The 21075-nt window shown below is 40.6% G+C and overlaps 1 protein-coding gene across 1 annotated transcript in view; it reads right to left on the bottom strand.

The window, feature by feature from the left end:
• Nucleotides 1–21075, bottom strand: part of CALN1 (calneuron 1) — a 242992-nt gene that overhangs the window by 66062 nt on the left and 155855 nt on the right. The window contains exon 4 of the mRNA XM_087717191.1: nucleotides 2428–2540. Coding sequence (XP_087573317.1) covers nucleotides 2428–2540 — 113 coding nt within the window. The remainder of the gene's footprint in view (nucleotides 1–2427; nucleotides 2541–21075) is intronic.

The raw sequence follows: 21075 nt of genomic DNA, 5'->3' as shown, positions 1-21075 counted from the left end.
TCTTTGATCTTCCTTGCTTCTAAGTTAAGGCCACTAAAACTCAGTAAGACTTAGAATTTACATTGTGCATGATTTTTTAATGAACTCTGTAACTCTGGAATTCAAACTAGCATTCGTTTATTTCAGGCTGGCTGGGGAATTCGGGGAGTTGGAAGTCCACACCACTTAAAGTTGTCACCGTTGTAAAACAACAATTTTGTATCTTTATCTCCCCGCCCATCCTCTTCTCAGGCAATTCAGAATGAATAACTACAGAAGTCGTGAAATAAAATCAAAGCGCATTTTAAACCCTCCTAATAGAAACCAAACAAATAAAAACAGCAGGAAACCAGATTCTTTCAATGCGTAGATAAGAGTCATTTCTTTCACTGCTGCAAATAAAAGCCAGTGTTATTAAAAGTCACTCTCTTCGTGGAACACGAAGTTATACCAAGATTTCCTTAATGAGCTCTGATTTATGAGACCTAGCATCAACTGAAGACCCTGCCTTTCTACCACGTTTTCCTGAAAATAAGCCCTCCCCAAAAATATTGCAACACAGCAGCAGCCGTGAGGTGACCACGCTCACTGCCTCCTGCACCTCAAAAATAATAAGACCTCCCCTGAAAATAAGGTCAAGCTCTTATTTTGGGGGTCAAAATAAAATAAGACACAGTCTTATTTTCAGGAAAACATGGCATCTATGTGACCTTTTCAACCATTTTTCTAAACTTTGCTTTTAGATTTACCCAACCCAAGGAAAACGTTTGATGAAATTCTCAAAGGGAAGGCACAGAGTTTTCACACTGAACCTCAATTATAAAATAAAATAGACAAAGGGGCATGAGAGAGTGTCCTTTCTTGGACATTTACCCTTCCATCAGTTAGCAATTACCTCTAACGTACAATGTTTTCAGCAAAACCAAGGAAAAGATTGCAATAGCACTTGGAGTTATATACCGTTTCACAGTGCTTTTACAGCCCTCTCTAAAGGGTTTACAGAGTCAGCCTATTGTCCCCAACAATCTGGGTCCTCATTTTACCCACCTCGGAGGGATGGGAAGGCTGAGTCAAGCTGGAGCCGGTCAGGATCAAACTCCTGGCAGTGAGCAGAGTCAGCCTGCAATACTGCATTCTAACCACTGCGCCCCCTCGGCTCTAATGAATTAAAAGATATCCCAAGAAATATTTTTCATAGACCTATTCGAATCTGTCCAAGCAGCCAACTCTCTTCACAATCTTGTAATAAAACTACAAGCTAAAAAAACCTCTATAGATAGTTCTCGACTTATAACCGTTTATTTGGTGACCATTCAAAGTTACCGAGCTATTGAAAAAAGTGACTTATGACCACTCCTCACACTTGCAGCCTCCTCTGTGGTCACATGATCAATACCTCCACGGAAATTGTGAATGTTGGTTTTGTTTTTAATATGTTGTCTTTGTCTCGTTCCCCCCTTTCCCTTGTCTTTTGTGAGCCGCCCGGAGTCCTCCGGGAGTGGGCGGCATACAAGACAAACAAACAAACAAACAAACAAACAAACAAACAAACAAACAAAGTGTGGCTTTACCAAGGCATTATAAAGTGGTATTAATGCTTCACATAATACGTGAAGTAGAATGAAGTAGAAGTGAATGAGAAAGAGGCAGGGATCTCTTTTGAAGCTTTTGGAAAGCTAGATGATTTTCATCCTAATATAATAAGGACAGTACAACAAACCTATATTAAGTATGTTCGAGTCATACTCTAGACCAGGGATCTCCATGTTTGGCAACTTGAAGACTTGTGGATGGCTGGCTGAGGAATTCTGGGCGTTGAAGTCCACAAGTCTTTAAATTGCCAAACATGGAGACACACATAGACACACACAGACGACTGCCATTACCTTCATACTACTAGCACATACTCAATGGCAACCTGCACATCATGTCCTTATCACTTCAACTGTAGCACATTTGAGGCAGAGATGGTTTTCAGCAGGTTCTGACCAGTTCTGGAGAACCAGTACCAGAAATTTTGAGTAGTTCAAAGAACCGGCAAATAACACCTTTGACTGGCCCCGCCCCATCTGTTCTCTGCCTCCCGAGTCCAAGCTGATTGGGAGGGAATGGGGATTTTGCAGCATCCTTCTCCCAGGAATGGGGAGGAATGGGGATTTTATAGTATTTTTCCCCTCCATGCATACCAAGCCACACCCACACAACCGGTAGCAAAAAATGTTGAATCCCACCACTGATTTGAAGTAGGGGAAGAGACAGACACCAGTGTCTGTCTGTGGCGTAGAAGCCACAACAACATCCTGTGAATCATGGTGTCAATACAGAAATAACACAACATACCAACTTCGAGTCATTTGGTGATAACATGCCCGGTGGAAAAAGTCTCTGAGGAGATCATATGTCTGTCAACTGTGACTTAAATGTACATGAAAACCCCTTGCCACTAACCTGCCAGAATATGCTGTCAATTGTATTGCCCAAAAAGCCATCCCGCCCTTCTGAGGAGACCAGTTTAGGCCCAAGGATCGTCATGAATTCATCAAAATCAACTTGACCATCTCCTAGAAAAGAAGAGGAGAGAGAGAGAGAGAGAGAGAGAAAGAAACTGGTGTAAGAGAAGGGAGGGAAAAAAATGAAAGCAGAGAATTCTGAGAAGCGTCACTGAGGCTTAGTTAGTTTAGTTTACTTTATTGTCATTGCACCTTGCACAACAAAATTAAATGTGATCTTCAGTGTACAATGACAGTTCAGGTTGTGGTTGTTAAGGAATCATGTGCAGTCCTTAAGCACAACATCAAGTGGTGGCTGGTTTCCTCATTGGCTTGACTTATTGGAAGCAGGCAGTGTATCAGGGTTCCAAATAACATCCAAAATTAAATCAGAGTCCAAGGCAAAGTATTGCTCAAAGTTCCAATTTATTAAAAGAGCCATGTTGACACATCTGGGAAAACCCAAATCTGAAAGCTTCTTGGTTTTCCACACCCAGTTGAAAGTTCAAGATCTTGCACCCACACCCACAAGTCCATCACATGGGCCAACCCTCTACTGTCATGCTGGCAGTTCCACCGATCCAGTTCCAGTCAGGTGCAGAGGTGCTGAGACAGATGATCTTGGCAATCTAAAAGGAATTTTATTTTGGTTACATCACATCCTACTCCTTACTATCAATGTTCCCTCTCTTTTTTTCAGTGTGTGCAGAAAAGTATAGTGTTTGAGCAGCACATTTTCATGCCTGAGCACCTGATTTTTTTTTAGCCATAATTGCCATCAGAGCAGATGTTGGGGAGTGGGGCAAGGAGGAAAAGGGTCCCCTCCCTCTCCCTCAGACCCCCAGGAAGGAAGGAGGGGGAGGAAAAGGAAAGGAAATGAGAAATAATAAAAGGAAAGGAAAAAGGAAATGGAAAAGAAGGAAAGGAAAAAGGAAAGGAATTGGGGAAGAAGAAAGGAAAGGAAAAGAGAAAGAAAAGGAAAAAGGAAAGGAAAGGGAAAGAAGGAAAGGAAATGGGAAAGAAGAAAGGAAAGGATGATGAAGGGAGGGAAAGGGAAGGGAAAAGAAAAAAGAAGGGAAAAGGAAATAAGGAAAGGAAAAGAGAAAGGAAAGGAGAAAGGAAAGGAAATGGAAAAGGAAAGGAAAACAAAAGATAAAGGAAAGGAAAAAGGAAAGGAGAAAGGAAATGGGAAAGAAAGGAAAGGAAAAGAGAAAGGAAAGGAGAAAGGAAAGGAAATGGGAAAGAATGGAAAGGAGAAAGGAAAGGAAAAGATAAAGAAAAGGAAAAAGAAAAGGAAAAAGAAAAGGAAAAAGAAAAGGGAAAAGAAAAGGGAAAAGAAAAGGAAAAAGAAAAGGAAAAAGAAAAGGAAAGGAAGATAGAAGAAGGACAGAAAGGGAAAGGAAAGAATGGAAAGGACTGATACTGCTCAAAAATCAAGTCTCAAGATCCCGTAGACCCCTTTGGCTCAGGCAGTCCAATTCCACGCTGGTTCCTTCTCTCCCTGAAGCGAAGGGATGGCAGAAAGACTGCCCAGTTCAGAATGGGTCTTCAGACGACACAATGCCTGAGAAACCCCAGATGTGCAGAGAAACACAGGTTACAACCAGCGAATCATGTTTTCCCAGGAACCGAGGAAGCCCCATAGGACCAATGGGAATTCTCCCTTCTGTAGCATCATTGGTCTCCGGGCAGAGTCTTCCTTGATTTCACCAATCACTAGATGGAGGAGAGAGTTCAGTGGGAGGGAGGGGGAATATTTTCAGTCACATTTAAAGAAACACTGCACTGCAGTTTGAAGTTTCTGTGCGGTGTTTTCTTGTTATGTGCGCGGCCGCGCAGGCGCACATCTTAGAGGGAACATTGCTTACTGTCCCCCTCCCATTTCCCCACTATAGAAACAGCATAGTAGATGGAAGTGTGGCAGCCAAAGATCCCAAAAGTAACCTGGCTGCAGGCCCAACACAGTGAAGATCACAAGTGGTGATGATGTGGCTGTGGGAAGCTGTGGCCATTGTAACTGTGTGCCAGTTGCCAAGTGCCCCAATCATGATCCTGTGACTGTGGGGACACTTTGACAGCCACAACTTCAAGGACCAGCCATAAGTCATCTTGTTGAGCACTGTTGTAACTTCGAATGGTTGCTGAACAAGAAGTCACTAAGTGAGGACTACCTGTATAGTCAAAAGCCCTTCCCTGACTTTCATGGTTGACAAAGCATAATGATAATGGTGGGCTCCATAGTACCCTGCAGTATCTGGCCTGCTGGCAAAACCATGTCAGCCAACACTCCAGAAGACAGGCTTAAGATACAGAAGGACCTTGACAAACTTGAACATTGGGCCCTATCTAATAAAATGAAATTCAATGGTGAAAAGAATAAGGCTCTACATTTAGGCAACACAAACGAAATGCACAGGTACAGTATAGGTGGTACCTTGCTCAACAGTAGTAACTGTGAAAGGGATCTTGGAGTCCTAGTGGACAACCATTTAAATATGAGCCAGCCGTGTGCAGCAGCTGCCAAAAAAGCCAACACAGTTCTAGGCTGCATAAACAGAGGGATAGAATTAAGATCACACGAAGTGTTAATACCACTTTATAATGCCTTGGTAAGGCCACACTTGGAATACTGCATTCAGTTTTGATCACCACGATGTAATAACGATGTGGAGACTCTGGAAAGAGTGCAGAGAAGAGCAACAAAGATGATTAGGGGACTGGAGACTAAAACATATGAAGAACGGTTGCAGGAACTGGGTATGTCTAGTTTAATGAAAAGAAGGACTAGGGGAGACATGATAGCAGTGTTCCAATATCTCAGGGGTTGCCACGAAGAAGAGGGAATCAAACCATTCTCAAAAACACCTCAGGGCAGAACAAGAAGCCATGGATGGAAACTAATCAAGGAGAGAGAAATAGTGTGGCTGTTGGTTGTTTTAAATGCCCTGTACTTTTTGTAGTTTTTGTGGTTTTCCCTCCCCCCTCCTTGGGTTTGTGCGCTGCCCTGAGTCCTGCTGGGAATAGGGCGGCATATAAATAAAATGAACCACGAACCTCGAACCTCGAGAATCAACTTAGAACTGCAGAGAAATTTCCTGACAGTTAGAACAATTAATCAGCGGAGCATCTTGCCTCCAGATGTGGTGAATGCCCCAACACTGGAAGTCTTTAAGAAGATGTTGGACAGCCATTTGTCTGAAACGGTACAGGGTTTCCTGCCTAGGCAGAGGGTGGACTAGAAGTTCTCCAAGGTCCCTTCCAACTCTGCTATTGTATTGTATATATTCATGCTTTTTGCAAGAATATCGGGGAGGGGAAAATCTTATTATTTCTGTAAGGATGATGGCTTCATGGATTGTTCACCAGAGATTTCTGACACAAATTATTTTGCTGTGGGGGAAGACATTTTTGCTCTTCCAGACAAAAGAGAAGATCACAGCAGAAGTACAAGACGCCGATGAAAATCACACCAAGTAAAACACGCTCAAGGAAAAAGAAAAGCCAATAAAGTAAAGCAAAGCAAACCGAAGCCAATTAAAACAGAACTATTAAAGCAAGGAATAAAGAAAAGAGACAATTCAGCTAAACTGATCAAAGACGGAGCTCAACTTGTGAATATTTATAGAGGAAGTTTCCAGCAGGGCAGCTACTTACACAATACCACAAATGGGTTGTTGATTTGTGGGAAACGTTAGGGAATAGTCAGCGTGGTGCTTCATGGCTGGTTTTCGTTCTAAAGGCAGGTTTAATTAAAAGGAAGGAAATAGAAGGAAACTGCAGAACAATGCACCTAGCACCTTAATTCACAACACATCCCCCTGGTCTCATTTGATTAGAAAATAAACATGTTCAGAAACCAGCATGGCTGCATAAAGAACTCTCTGACAAATTGAAAGACAAAAAAGATAAGCATAAAAAGTGGACTAACTAAGGCAGAATATCAGCAAATAGCCTGAGCATGTAAAGATGAAGTGAGGAAAGCTAAGACAATGAAGAAAGGCTTGCCACAAAAGTAAAAAATAACAAAAAAGCTTCTTCCAACATGTTAAAAACAAGAAAAAGGTTAAGGAAGCAATTGGTTCATTGCTGGGAGAAAGTGGCAAGAAGGTGACGAGCAACAGGGAGAAAGCAGAACTATTTAACTCATGTTTTGCATCTGTCTTTACACAAAGGGATAAAACAGTGCAACCTATCAAAAACAGCACCACAAAAATCAGATTAGGAACACAAGTTGAAATAGGGAAGAAAATGGTAAGTGAGCACCTGTCTACCCTAGATGAATTCAAATCAGCAGGACCGAATGGATTACACCCCAGGGTTCTGAAGGAACTGGCAGACGAGATCTCAGAACCACTGAACTATATCTTTCAGAGATCCTGGAGCACCGGGAAACTGCCAGAGGACTGGAAAAGAGCTGATGTGGTTCCCATCTTCAAAAAAGGAAAAAAAAATAGATCCAGGAAACAATAAACCTATCAGCCTGGCCTCAATACCAGGAAAGATTCTGGAAAACATAATCAAGCAACGAATTAGCGAACACCTAGAAGCAAACAAAGTAATAGCCAAAATCCAACATGGGTTTGTCAAAAACAGATCATGCCAGACTAATCTTAATGCATTCTTTGATAATGTGACAAAATTAGTGGACCAGAGGAATGCCGTCGATATAGTTTACTTGGACTTCAGTAAGGCATTTGATAAGGTAGACCATAACCTACTACTAGATAAAGTAGAAGAATGTGGGTTAGACAGCATCACCACCAGACGGATTTGTAACTGGCTGATCAACCGCACTCAATGTGTAGTCCTCAATGGAACTGCATCTACATGGAGGGAAGTATGCAGTGGAGTACCCCAAGGCTCTGTTTTGGGCCCAGTACTTTTCAACATCTTCATCAATGATCCCATCGACCAATCTTCTTTGACCAATGGGATCAACTGCAGGCTACGGAGTAACTGCGGAGTAAGAGGCCAATCCCACTGGGACGAAATGGTTTCTCGGGTAGCCTGGACCCATGCCATGAAGGGTTTAAACTAAATGACCACCTTGAACCAGATCCAGAAGCAAACTTTCAACCAAGTGCAGGGCTCATTGGAAGATTTCTATGGAGTTTCTCAGTCATCCAAGTCACGGTTGTCCCAAAGGTGCTTTTTCAAGAGGCAATGGGACTTTCTGGATTTTCTTTGAAGACGTTTCGCTTCTCATCCAAGAAGCTGCTTCGGCTCTGACTGGATGGTGGGGAATAGAAGGAAGGAGTCACAGCTGAAGAAGCTTCTTGGATGAGAAGCGAAACATCTTCAAAGAAAAACAAGAAGGTCCAGTTGCCTCTTTGGGACACTCATTGGAAGGTCTGCACAGCCCTAACCTTTTATTTCTATCCCGCCTCTCCACTCAGTTTGAGCATTTCAGGTGGCTAGGAGAATAAATAAAAGCAAAATAAAAATGGCATACATTAAAATCAAAGCAAACTCAGCTATTAAAAAACCTGGCAAAATAGATGCTCTTCAGTTGCTCTTCTTAGGGGACAGAAAATAAGAGACCAAACACATGTTCTAAAAGGAATCCATTCCATGGTTTGGAAGTGAAGCAGGAGATGGCCTCTTGTCCATGTTCCAAAAAAGCTATCTTCTGACAATAGCTTAATCTTCACAACGGTTTGTCCAGCAGCTTCTACTAGCCAAATAGTTCAAACCAGAGGAAGATGTTCGGTAGATGGTCAGGCGCTAAGCCAGACCCCTCAAGATTAATACCAAGATTTTAATTTGGATGTTATAAAAATATCTGCAACATTAAAGCAGGGTGGGAGGAAAGGGCCTTCAATAGAAAAATGCATCATGATTTTTTTCTTGAATGCAGCATTTCATAGTTGTGCCCTTGTCAATGGGCATACTGCCAAGGCAGATAAAGACCATACTAATGCATACTTTATCATGTAAAGATTTATTTATGTGGTGTGTAATGGGATACCTACCCAGAGTAGTAAACAGTAAAGAACAGTTGCAGGAACTGGGTATGTCTAATTTAATGAAAAGAAGGACTAGGGGAGAAATGATAGCAGTGTTACAATATTTGAGGGGTTGCCACAAAGAAGAGGGAGTCGAACTATTATCCAAGGAACCTTAAGGTAGAACAAGAAGCAATGGGTGGAAACTAATCAAGGAGAGAAGGAACTTAGAACTTAGGAGAAATTTCCTGACAGTTAGAACAATTAATTAGTGGAACAGCTTGCCTCCAGAGGTTGTGAATGCCCCAACACTGGAAGTCTTTAAGAAGATGTTGGATAGCCATTTGTCTGAAACGGTATAGGGTTTTCCGCCTAGGCAGGGGGTTGGACTAGAAGATCTCAAAAGTCCCTTCCAACTCTGCTATTGTATTGCATTATATCTACAGTGTCTAGTCAAAGTAATGCTGGAACACACACACACACACACACACACACACACACACACACACACACACTGTCAGCGTTCCAAATATCATGCAGAATTAAATCAGAGTCCAAGGCAGAGCTATCCTTAAAGTTCCAATTTAATAAGACAGACACGTTGGCACATCTTTGGAGTCCCAAATCTAAAAGCTTCCTGGGATTCCACCCAGTTGAAAGTTCATGATCTTATCCCCACACTCATAAATCCATCACAAACACCCATGAACCTGAATCCAAAATGCACACTATCACTGTCAAAAATACTGTGATTTAACACTATAGATATAATTCATTCCTTTTCATTTTAGCAGCCCAGGTATTCCAGAGTTATGCTGGAACACAGACACACAGATAGACAACCCCCGTCTCCTGGGGCATTAGGTTCATTAAATATTGTTCTGACCATGTATTTTAAATTCTCCAAAATCTACCATGATTAATATTTGAAAGCTAAATTGAAGATGCAGTTGCTCAAAATTAAGGTAAATTGAGAGAAACAATCTATTATGTGTAAAAAAAGAGCAATCAGTTGAAGTCAAACATGTAAATAATAGAACTCTTTCCAGAGAGTTTGTTTCAGTTTTTGTCCCCCCCCACTTTTTTTTAGAATTTAGGGATGTACAAAATATTTTGCATTCAAAACACCTCACTGTTTCGAGCTTGACAAGAGTTCCTTTGAACGCAATTGAAAAGGAACAATTTTGATCATTCAAGAAGCATTCAGCATCCAAAATGATTGAAGGAGCCTCTTTTTTTGTGAAACAGTTATCTTGCACTCAGAATGATTGTTTTGAGCTTGAAAAGCGGCATTTCGAATTCAAACAGGTTGCATGTTCAAAATCTAATACATAGCTTTTTTAAAAATGAAGGAAGCTAGTGTGTTAAGTTATTGTTCTAAATTCCAAAAGAAGAATCACATTAAAGAGCTGGACCATATCATATATGGTGGACCTGCCAAAAGGTTAAGGCATTCTGGATAAAAATATGGTGGGTTATGCAAAATATTTTTAAAAGAAGGATAAAGTTTATTCCTCAGTTATTTTTACTAGGTATATGTACTGACTTTACAGTGGTAGAGACTAACTTGATTCTGCACCTAATAACTGCAGCAAGACTGTTGGTGGCGCAATACTGGAAGAAGGAAGACTTGCCTACAACTCAAGAATGGACATTGAAAGTCACAAACTTAGCCGAGATGGCTAAAATATCGGCATATCTTAAAGATCACTCAAATGAGAGATATAAACGAGACTGGAAAAAATGGATTGACTATATACAAAATAAATACGGGACCAAGAAATTCCAGTTAGCCTATGCTTAAGATCAGAAATGATTTAAACTGTTTAAAGTTAGCTCAGTAAGAAGAAGCTAAGGTCAATGTAGAATGTCATTAACTTCTTTATTTCTTTTTTCTCAATAGATTTTAGACTGTGTTAGTTAAAAATCCATACCGTGTACGGGTTCTGGGAAGTTGGGGGGGGGGAAGGAGGAGGGGGGCTGGGGGGTGGAGGGAGGGAGGGGCATACAAAAAAAATTGTACTTCAATGTTTTAATGATTGACGAATGATGAAATATTTATGTTTTTTAAAAGAAATAAAACTCTTTTTCTGAAAAAAAAAGAGCTGGACCATAAACTGGCCATAAACAGCAAGGAAAAAAAGTAAATTAAATATGTCAAGAAGATTGCTAATGTGTTCTGTTCCTAGCTATTACAAACCATGGAGAATTAGGCCCAAGAATTATTATTATTATTATTACAAAAAAAAAAGTTCTTGTTAAATAAACACTCCAAACAAAATAAGCCATTCCTCCAAAGTCATGTTGCCTTAATGGAACAACAGCAATGGAACAACCTCCATTTATTATCCTGATAATTTGAAAATCTGAACGTCCCGAGTGGCTTTTCTTATGGTCTTTTATATTCCTCTCCCATTATGGCTGAAAGCAGTAATTTACAACCTTTTTTCATATACTTTTTTCAATATGGGTAGTCTTTATTTGGGAGCCAGTTTAGCATAGTATTAAGGGAAGATACCCCTCTCCTAGAAGAATGAAATATTTTGAGGAATATTAAAAAGGTAGAATATTATATTTCCCTGGATGAGAAATGTAGAAACATGGATTATTTTTTTAAGAGGAAGAAAGCAGCCCCCACTTTTCTTAACAGCCCTCAGCAGATGTCAGCACTTAAAAGTGAGGGTTTAAAGCTTAAGGAAAGACTAAATGAAGAAGACACAGGAGTTGGAAATTAACAAGGTATAGGTGGAGATGAACAAACATGTATAAATGGAAAGAAGGATTGTAAATTAAGGACTGTATATAATAGTATCCTATGTACGGACAAAGAGAAACTGAAATAAGGGAGGACAAGCAGAATGGATGTATACCGAGGTGGAAATGTTGTACAGAAGGAAATTGCAAATAATATTTTTTCTTTTTGTGTTTTTTTTTAAAAAACAGTTCAATAAAATATTTGTTTTTAAAAAAGAGTGAAGAATGATTGATTGAGTGATTGATTGATTGATTGAATGAATGAATGAGTGAATATTACTCACATACTCAGAACTGAACAAGCTTCTTGGATGAGAAGCAAAATGTCTTCAAGGAAAAACAAGGAAGTCCTGTTGTCTTTTGAAAAAGGAACTTTGGGTCAATTATGACCTGAGAATCTCCATAGGTGGGTGGGTGGATGCATGGATGGATGATCGAATGAATGAATGAATGAATGAATGAATGAATGAATGAATGAATGAATGAATGAATGAATGAATGCGTGGCACAACAAAACCGCGCTCGTCAAAATAGTGGTGATAAAACCGCGTTGCTAAAGCCACGACGTCATCACCGCGATGTCATCACCGCCGCGGCAACAGAAGGGCGCTTTAAAACAGCACGGCGGCAGAAAGCCGATTTAAATTAAGGTAAGGGTTAGAATTAGGTTTAGGGGTTAGGTTTAGGGTTTAGGTTTAGGGTTAGGGTTAGGTTTAGGGTTAGGTTTAGGGTTAGGTTTAGGGTTAGGTTTAGGGTTAGGTTTAGGGTTAGGTTTAGGGTTAGGTTTAGGGTTAGGTTTAGGGTTAGGTTTAGGGTTAGGTTTAGGGTTAGGTTTAGGGTTAGGTTTAGGGTTAGGTTTAGGGTTAGGTTTAGGGTTAGGTTTAGGGTTAGGTTTAGGGTTAGGTTTAGGTTTAGGGTTAGGTTTAGGGTTAGGTTTAGGGTTAGGTTTAGGGTTAGGTTTAGGGTTAGGTTTAGGGTTAGGTTTAGGGTTAGGTTTAGGGTTAGGTTTAGGGTTAGGTTTAGGGTGCTGAGTGCTTCAGAAGGCGTGGATTTGCCCTCCACGGTTATGTCATCGCAGTAGGGTCGCATTTTTCCTTATTGCTTCGGACAGCGCAGATTTGCCCTCCGCACTTATGTCGGCGTGGATAAGGGCTTCACGGTTTTGTGGTGGAACCGAATGAATGAATGAATGTCCTTATTGGATGGGTGGGGAATCAGGGATCTTAAATTAGACACTAATATTTAGCTTATGTGTCGTGCATGGCTGACTTCTACTTATTCTCCCATCTAAATCTATTCTATAAACTATTTTTTTTTAAAAAACCATGGGTTTTTATTTCATGTTGTTCTGTCTTCACAGCAGAGTGTTAAAACTGCTTCTTCTAAGGATCAGATTGTGTTGTGTTCTTTGTTGAGAGGAACCAAATCAGTTTCCAAGAGTGACATCAAACCAATGCTATGTCCCATTTTTTTTCCTAAATCTTCATTTGGCTGCAAAATGCTAAGATTTTACCAGAAGTAGCCATGTACTGGCTCAATCATGTAACATAGATGTTTGTGCAGGTAAGATTATCACTCCTGCTGTCACGCAAAACCAAGCATTTAATAGTGAGTGCCATACCATGTGCATGAATCATAAAAGTGGTAAGAAAATAGGGGTGGTCAGGCATAACACAGGTTATGTAGACAGTAAACACAGGGTCAATCAAAATGGACTCAAATGTCTATACACCAATGCACAGAGTATGAGGAATAAACAGGGTGAATTAGAAATTCAAGTAAATGAGGGAAGATACGATATTGTTGCCATTACAGAAATTTGGTGGGATGAAACCCACAGATGGAACATACAGCTAGAAAGATTTAAATTATTTAAAAGAAAAAGACCAAATAAAAGAGGAGGTAGAGTTGCACTATATATAAGAAATAACTACATCTCTACAGAAATAGAGCACAACAATGATGAGAACTATCTTGAATGCATTTGGGTCAATATTAAAGGTTGCGGGGGGAATGACATTGCCATTGGTCTATACGACAGGCCACCCAACCAAGCAGAGGAAGTAGATGAACTTTTTTGATAGTCAACTAACTAAGGTATGTAGGAAGCACACCACAATAGTAATGGGGGATTTTAACTACCCCGACATCAATTGGGAAACAAACTCTGCACCAAGTGGAAGATCCAACAGGTTCCTAACAAGCCTAGCAGACAACTTTGTTTCCCAAAACGTAGAGAAGAGAACAAAGGGATCAGCCATATTAAATTTAATTCTCACTAACAGAGAGGAAATGATAGAAGGTGTTGAAGCCACAGGAACCCTGGGGGCAAGTGACCATGCAATATTAGAATTCAACATTTTGCAAACACAAGTAATAGAAAAAGTCAAACTAGAGTCTTGGACTTTAAGAGAGCTAATTTCAATAAACTTTGAGAGAGCTTGGGAAGAATTACATGAATGAGAATCCTCAAGGGGAAAACAACTCAAGAAGCTTGGGAAATTTTGAAAAATGAGATCATAAAAGCTCAGTCTAGCATAATACCAATGAAGAAGAAAAATAACAGCTCCCAAAAGGAACCAGCATGGCTGCATAAAGAACTCTCTGACAAATTGGAAGACAGAAAAGTTAAGTATAAAAAGTGGAAAGAGGGGGACATAAGTAAGGCAGAATATCAGCAAATAGCCCAAGCCAGTAAAGATGAAGTAAGGAAAGCTAAGGCTCACAATGAAGAAAGGCTTGCTACAAAAATAAAAAAAATAATTTGAAAAGAGTATGGTTCTACATTTAGGCAACAAAAACAAAATGCAAAGGTACAGCATAGGAGTTACCTTGCTCAATAGTAGTAACTGTGAGAGGGATCTTGGAGTCCTAGTGGACAACCATTTAAATATGAGCCAGCAGTGTGCAGCAGCTGCCAAAAAAGCCAATACAGTTCTAGGCTATATAAACACAGGATAGAATCAAGATCACGTGAATACCACTTTATAATGCCTTGGTAAGGCCACACTTGGAATACTGCATTTAGTTTTGATCGGCACGATGTAGAAAAGATGTGGAGACTCTAGAAAGAGTGGAGAGAAGAGCAACACAGATGATTAGGGGACTGGAGATTAAAACATATGAAGAACGGTTGCAGGAACTGGGTATGTCTAGTGTAATGAAAAGAAGGACTAAGGGAGACATGATAGCAGTGTTCCAATATCTCAGGGGTTGCCACAAAGAAGAGGGAGTCGAGCTATTCTCTAAGGCACCTGAGGGTAGAACAAGAAGCAATGGGTGGAAACTAATCAAGGAGAGAAGCAACTTAGAATTGAGGAGAAATTTCCTGACAGTTAGAACAATTAATCAGTGGAACAGCTTGCCTCCAGAAGTTGTGAATGCTCCAACACTGGAAGCCTTTAAGAAGATGTTGGATAGCCATTTGTCTGAAACGGTATAGGGTTTCCTGCCTAGACAGGGGGTTGGACTAGAAGACCTCCAAGGTCCCTTCCAACTCTGCTATTGTAGTATTGCATTATTGTGTCAGAATGTCCATCAAGAGCTGACACCGGCCCAATGTCTGATACTAACATCTGAACTACTATAAGTCCATGTATTTGCCATACGCTAAATAAATAAATGAAGTTGTATCCAATAAAATTTTACTTTTGGGGATTCAAAGCTCCCAAGAATGTTTCTTTGATTTGAGTTCACTAGTTGGACGGTTGACAGGCACTTTCCTTTCCCAGCGGTTTTGGGTGAGTGACGGAAATAAAATGTTGGACCAGTAATTTAACTGGAATTAGGGATGCGTAACACAATCTAAATCCAACCAAAAGTTTCAGCTACTAATCCAATCATCTATTTAACTGATTTTTTTTACTCAACTGGAAAATCTTCATTCACTTTTAATTTGCAACTTTCTCTCACATGTGGAATGTTGCTGTGAAATGCTGCTTAATGTGTACTGACTTTGAATTTAAATTTCCCTACCTTTTCTATTACAGCTTCTTTCAGGTTCCGCTTGACTGCTGGTGACCTCATGGATAGATCCATTAAGTCTACTGAGAAAGGGTTTTTTTGGTCTTTTTTTTAAACTTTACAATCTAGACCCAAGATTATTCTATTTTAACCTATTGTTACTGGACGTTTTTAAGAAAAGATTGGAAACCAATTGCCTAGAATGGTAAAGGGCTTCCTGCTTGGGCAGATGGCTGGACTAGAAGACCTCTTCTAGTCCTTCCTACTCTCTTCTCCCATCCCCTCTTCTCCTCTCTTCACGCTGCAGCTAAGGCTCTGCAGATCTTTCAGAGACTGCCATATCTGTGAATAATATAGAATAGAGAAGGAGGAGCCAACGTTGCAACAACACAACGTGCGGTCTCAACAGTCCGAGACTGCCGTTGACACTTTAGCCACTGGATGGTCTAGCAGGACCTAAACCATCCCGGAGAGACAGTGATCAGGAAGCCAAAGCCTGGCTGCTCTCAGGGACACCGCAAAGTCCCTGATTGACCCAAGGGAAGCACTTCAAGCCGGCGGCAAACAGGCAGCCTCCAGGCTGACGAAGTTGGAGACGGCTCCGGAAGGAAGGAAGTGAAAGTGAGTCCATTGGGTGAGGTTTTTTTTTTTTACTCTGAGAAAGATTGCCCAAAGAAACTTTTTTTTAAATGATAAATTACTCTTTTAAGTAAAAGAATAAAGCGGTGAATTTAATCCTTATTGGACTGCTTTGGAAAGTTTTTGTTCTTTCTTGTAATGATACTTTGTGGATTGAAGTGATTGCAACGTTTCCTGTTTCTCCGCTTGAAGTGAATGAATTGATTTTTCCCCCCACTATTTTTTACCACCTTATTTTTTGGCTTAAATTAAAACTCTCTTTTTTGATTTTAACAAATTCTCCCTTCTATTTGTTATTAAATCCCACCAAAGACAATTAAAGATTGTTGTTTTCCATAAAAGTGAGAAAAGTATGAAAAAGTGGAATCTGCCATTTGGAAGCCAGAGTCTGAAGTCCCTTCTTTGAAACAATGTATCCTTTGTTCATTCCTATTTGATCTTACTGACTTTGCAACTGAAGGGTTTGCAACTTGCTTACAAAATTTGATAAAGAGTCAAGGGCACGAATTGCTTTTTGCAGGTGCTCTTGGAAAATATTTTGGCTAGAGAAGGAAAAGGAAAGAAAAAGATAGAACCCTTCTCCCTTAAGTTAACCTAAAATAAATATATATTTATACACAAAAGAACCTTTGAAGGCTAGAATGGCAGTGGGTATCAGACTCCTATTTTCTTTTTTTCTATTTCATTTTTTTTGGGGGGGGGGGAATGGATCAATATCCAAATGAGGAAACCTTAAAATTTTGAAACATCCTGGCTGGAATTCAAAATATTTTAGAAGGATTTGGGAGATTTGAGAAAAAGTTGGATAGGCTATTGTTTATCACGGTAAAAGATGATGGGGTTGGAGCCCCAAAAATTAAAGAAGAGAATGAAAATATAGAAGATAAAGAATAGATGAACTTATTAATGGAGCAAATATGGGTGAAATCGGAAAGAAGGGAAGATGGAAAAGATGGAGCTTTATCCCATATTTCAAGATATAGGGGGGGGGGGAAAGGGTGATAATGATTGAGCTAAGAAGAGAAACTTATTCAGAAATAAGTTTGACAACCAAAGACAAGCTAATGTTAATAACAATTCAAGGGTAATGAGACTATTTGAGAGATCTTTTAAGCAATAAAGTGCAGAGAGAAGTTTATAAAAACTTTATAAAGGAGCTGAAAAGAGAATTGACACAACAATTGACAAGAGAGATAAGACTGTTTTGCCATTGGAAAGATACAGGTTGATAATGAAAGTTGATGATAAAAAGTTAGCTAATTTTGGTGATTAATAAATAAGGATTTTAGTATTTTGTAGATTGTTTTAGATTATCATTGAATGTTTACTCATTAACATATAATTAACTATGACAATAATAATGAAATGATAACCTTAGTTAGTATAAGTAACCTGGTTATAAATTCTAAATTGGGACTTGGTGAAAAGACCTATAAATTTTATTAATAAATTTTTGTTTAGAGCTTGCTATAAAGGTATAATTTCTTTTGGGCCCGATGAGAGGAGAGGTGATATAAATAGTAAATAATTTTTAATTAACTACAATAATAACAAGGAAATGTTATTGGATAATTTTTAATGATATATGTGTGTGTTATACTAGTAAAAGCAAATTGGATATAAGCTTTAAACTGTGAGTTGGGGGGGAAGGGAGGAAATGCTTAGATATCTTACTAACTGAATTTGTTTCAGAATATGTCATAAAAGTGTAATGTTATTGGAGGTTTATTGAAACTGCAAATGAATGTCAGTAGGTGATTGTGTCTTTAAATACAAATGATTTTAGATAAAACATGTTTAAATAATTGTAATTAAATGAGAATTGGGATACAGTGATAGTAAAATACATAAATTTTCTTTTTTGATTTAAAATGTACAATTCAATTTGAATGAAGTATATGTAAGGATTGTGGAAGAAACACACGAAATGTATTTGTAACCAATCGACACGCTTTCTACAACACATGACCCATTTTGAATGTGAGGTAAGTGTAGGGTCCACACAGAGAGATTGGGAGGGGGAAAATTGGGCCTCCCAGAAGTTCTGGAAGTCCAGAAATGGACCTGTTTCCGGCCTTCGGAGAACCTCTGGAGCCCAGGGGAGGCTGTTTTCACAATCCCAGAGGCTTGAGGAAAGCTTCCAGAGCCTGGGTGGGTTGCAGGCGGTATGCCCCGGTACGGGCGTACTGGATCCTGCCCGGAGCACCGGGTACCATTCTGATATGGTGCTCTGGAGGGCCCACCCGCTCGCCCACACTCCTTACCTGTGCTTTATGCTTTTGGTGCTTCTGCGCACGTGCATGGCATGTATGACACCTGCGCGATGCTCCGTGAAGCAGCTGGACCATCACGGAGGCTTGCAGAAGCATCATTTGATGCTAGAATGCTTGTGGGTAACTCCGGGGCCATTCCAACCATACTGGTTTGGAATGGAATCCGGAACCCACCACTGCTGGGGAAGGCAACAACCCCCACCCCACCCCACCATGATGCATGAGGCCGACTAGGCCATGCTCACCATGCCCACACCCACACAGCAACCAGGCAGGGAACCCGTTGCTGAAATTTTTGAAGCCAACCCTTGACCAAACCAGCTGTAGAAGTACAAATGACAGACTCAATAATTCCTCTGCAGAACTGCATCTACATATAATGGGGGAGAATAACCATTGTTGATATTGTAGCTCCCTCCTTCACTGTGATTTATGTTTTTGTTTCCGTAGGTATCGTCCTGTAAAATAACTCTTACAGGCCAGAATATTTAAATGTAAAGCAGAAGCTAATCAAATCAGCAACTGAGCTGCGCCTGGAAACGGAAGGGCCGACAGAGAGGTTCGTGTGGAATTCGGAATCTTTTAACGAACACCATCAAAAGGTTAATTCATGGCTCATCCACTCCAAAAATTCTCAAAGGGAAATCTGTTTGGCAACTTTGCTGTAAACGCATAGCTACGAAACTTTTGAGTGCCACTGTTCAGTAACAACAAGCCGTGCTAACAAACATTAGAGGGTTGTAAAAGTGATTGCCAAAATAGTATTAACAGCAGCAATATACTGCAGTACTTAAGCGGCTGAGTAAAATGTTAAAGGGAAGGCTTCCTTTCAATAAAACTCCAGATAAATCACCTTACTGAAAAGAGATTTATGAGATCTGTGAATTGAAGCTGGGTGCTCTGCAGAAGCAGCATTAATAAATCACGGAGCTTTGAAATCTTGCATGGCGTTATGGAAACCACTAAGGTGGTTTTTCTGCTTTCCTTGTAATGTTCACTTTTGCAACTTCCCATCTATAAATGCATAATGCAAGTGATGTGCAGGAGTTTCTGTGAATGGCTGATTGGATTTCCTGATCCTAATATAAGCGCCAAGCCAATGAGTTGCTTATCTCATGCAACTGTCTTTTTGGAACATTTCTGGAGGGACCTGGCTGTTTTTTGGGGCAACCGCTTCACTTTTCAGCCGAATGCTCACTTTCCCTTGGGAAAGCTAAAGTTCAACTACTGTGTTTCCCCCAAAATAAGAATAGAATAGAACAGAATAGCACAGTTGGAAGGGACCTTGGAGGTCTTCTAGTCCAACCCCCTGCTTAGGCAGGAAACCCTACATCACTTCAGACAAATGGTTATCCAACATCTTGTTAAAGACTTCCAGTGTTGGGGCATTCACAACTTTTGGAGGCAAGTTGTCCCACTGATTGATTGTTCTCACTGTCAGAAATTTCTCCTTAGTTCTAAGTTGCTTCTCTCCTTGATTAGTTTTCACCCATGGCTTCTTGTTCTACCCTCAGGTGCTTTGGAGAATAGCTGGACTCCCTCTTCTTTGTGGCAACCTCTGAGATATTGGAACACTGCTATCATGTCTCCCCTGGTCCTTCTTTTCATTAGACTAGACATACCCAGTTCCTGCAACCGTTCTTTATAGGTTTTAGTCTCCAGTCCCCTAATCAGCTTTGTTGCTCTTCTCTGCACTCTTTCTAGAGTCTCAAAATCTTTTTTACATCGTGGCGACCAAAACTGAATGCAGTATTCCAAGTGTGGCCTTACCAAGGCGTTATAAAGTGGTATTAACACTTCAGGTGATCTTGATTCTATCCCTCTGTTTATGCAGCCTAGAACCATGTTGGCTTATTTGGCAACTGCTGCACACAGGTCTTATTCTCTTTTGACCCTTGAAATACACCCCTGGCCTTATTTTCGGGGAGGTCTTAGTATTTTTGAGGTGCAGGAGGCCCCTTAACCTCGGCCCGGGAATCAGCTGATCCAGAGAGGGCTGGAAGTTCTGCTTCTGGCACACTCTTGCCAGCCCTAGTGTCGCTGGGCCTGCTGCTCTTTTTGTGGCTCAGTAACTAGGGTTTGCAGGAGCAGCCTCCATGGGGATGGCGGGTGCATGGGGGTGCATGGGGCATGTCCCCCCTTTCCCCGCTAGGAAATGGTGGGGACTGGCTGTGCAAGCGTTTAAATATTCTAGCGTAGGGCTTGGGCTTATTTTAGCATATGGGCTCAAAAGCCCGATTGGGCTTATTATCCGGGGAGGTCTTATTTTTGGGGAAACAGGGCATATAAACTACTGTGTAAACAGATAAAGTTCTATGGAACTTGGGGTGGGATGTCAGGCTTATGCTTCTCGCGGCTGTGCAAAGATTCAAGACTAGTTCCGTGCTTGATCCCTCCTCCTTGCCTGGGTGGGTTTTCCCCAACACTTATCTATCTTCATTGCTTTGTACCAGAGATGGGTTCCTACCAGTCGCACCTATTCGAACCGGTTCGTCAAATCTACCGAACCGGTTAGAAGAGGTTCCACCTGTGGACCCAGAAAGCAGGCCACACCTACAGAAGAGGTTCCAAAAATTTTTGAAACCCACCACTGGTCCTTGGATATGATTATTCTACACTATCATGCTCATATTTATAAAACTCAGTGCCTCTGTGCAAGGTAAGGATGACTACTGCATTTGTGGTGCAATCAGAACATTGTGTGTGTTGAAGTTGTTTTAACGCAAACCAAAGATGCCTTTTAAAAAACAAGTTTACATCATATTCTTATGATGCCAGTGCTGTGTGTGAGGTAATTTAAGGTGGTTCTGACAAGTGTCGTTGGCATCTTCATATCCGGTCACATGGGCGGCAAGCCACTCCCATCCGGTCACATGGGTGGCAAGCCACTCCCACAAAGGAGGCCACACCCACAGGGTAGGTTCGAACAATTTTTGAAACCCACCACTGCTTTGTACCTTGCTGATACTTGAAATTTAAAGTTTAATCTTTAAACAGTTTTGGAAATGACGATTATTTAAAAGGTAGAGGAGG

The sequence above is a fragment of the Thamnophis sirtalis genome, unplaced genomic scaffold (genome assembly GCF_051295495.1).
Source record: "Thamnophis sirtalis isolate CommonGarterSnake01/CBP01778 unplaced genomic scaffold, rThaSir2_p1.2 scaffold_6, whole genome shotgun sequence".
In the NCBI taxonomy this organism is placed as follows: Eukaryota; Metazoa; Chordata; class Lepidosauria; order Squamata; family Natricidae; genus Thamnophis; species Thamnophis sirtalis.
Note: the sequence above shows the minus strand (reverse complement) of the source record. Positions and strands in the feature narration are given on the sequence as shown.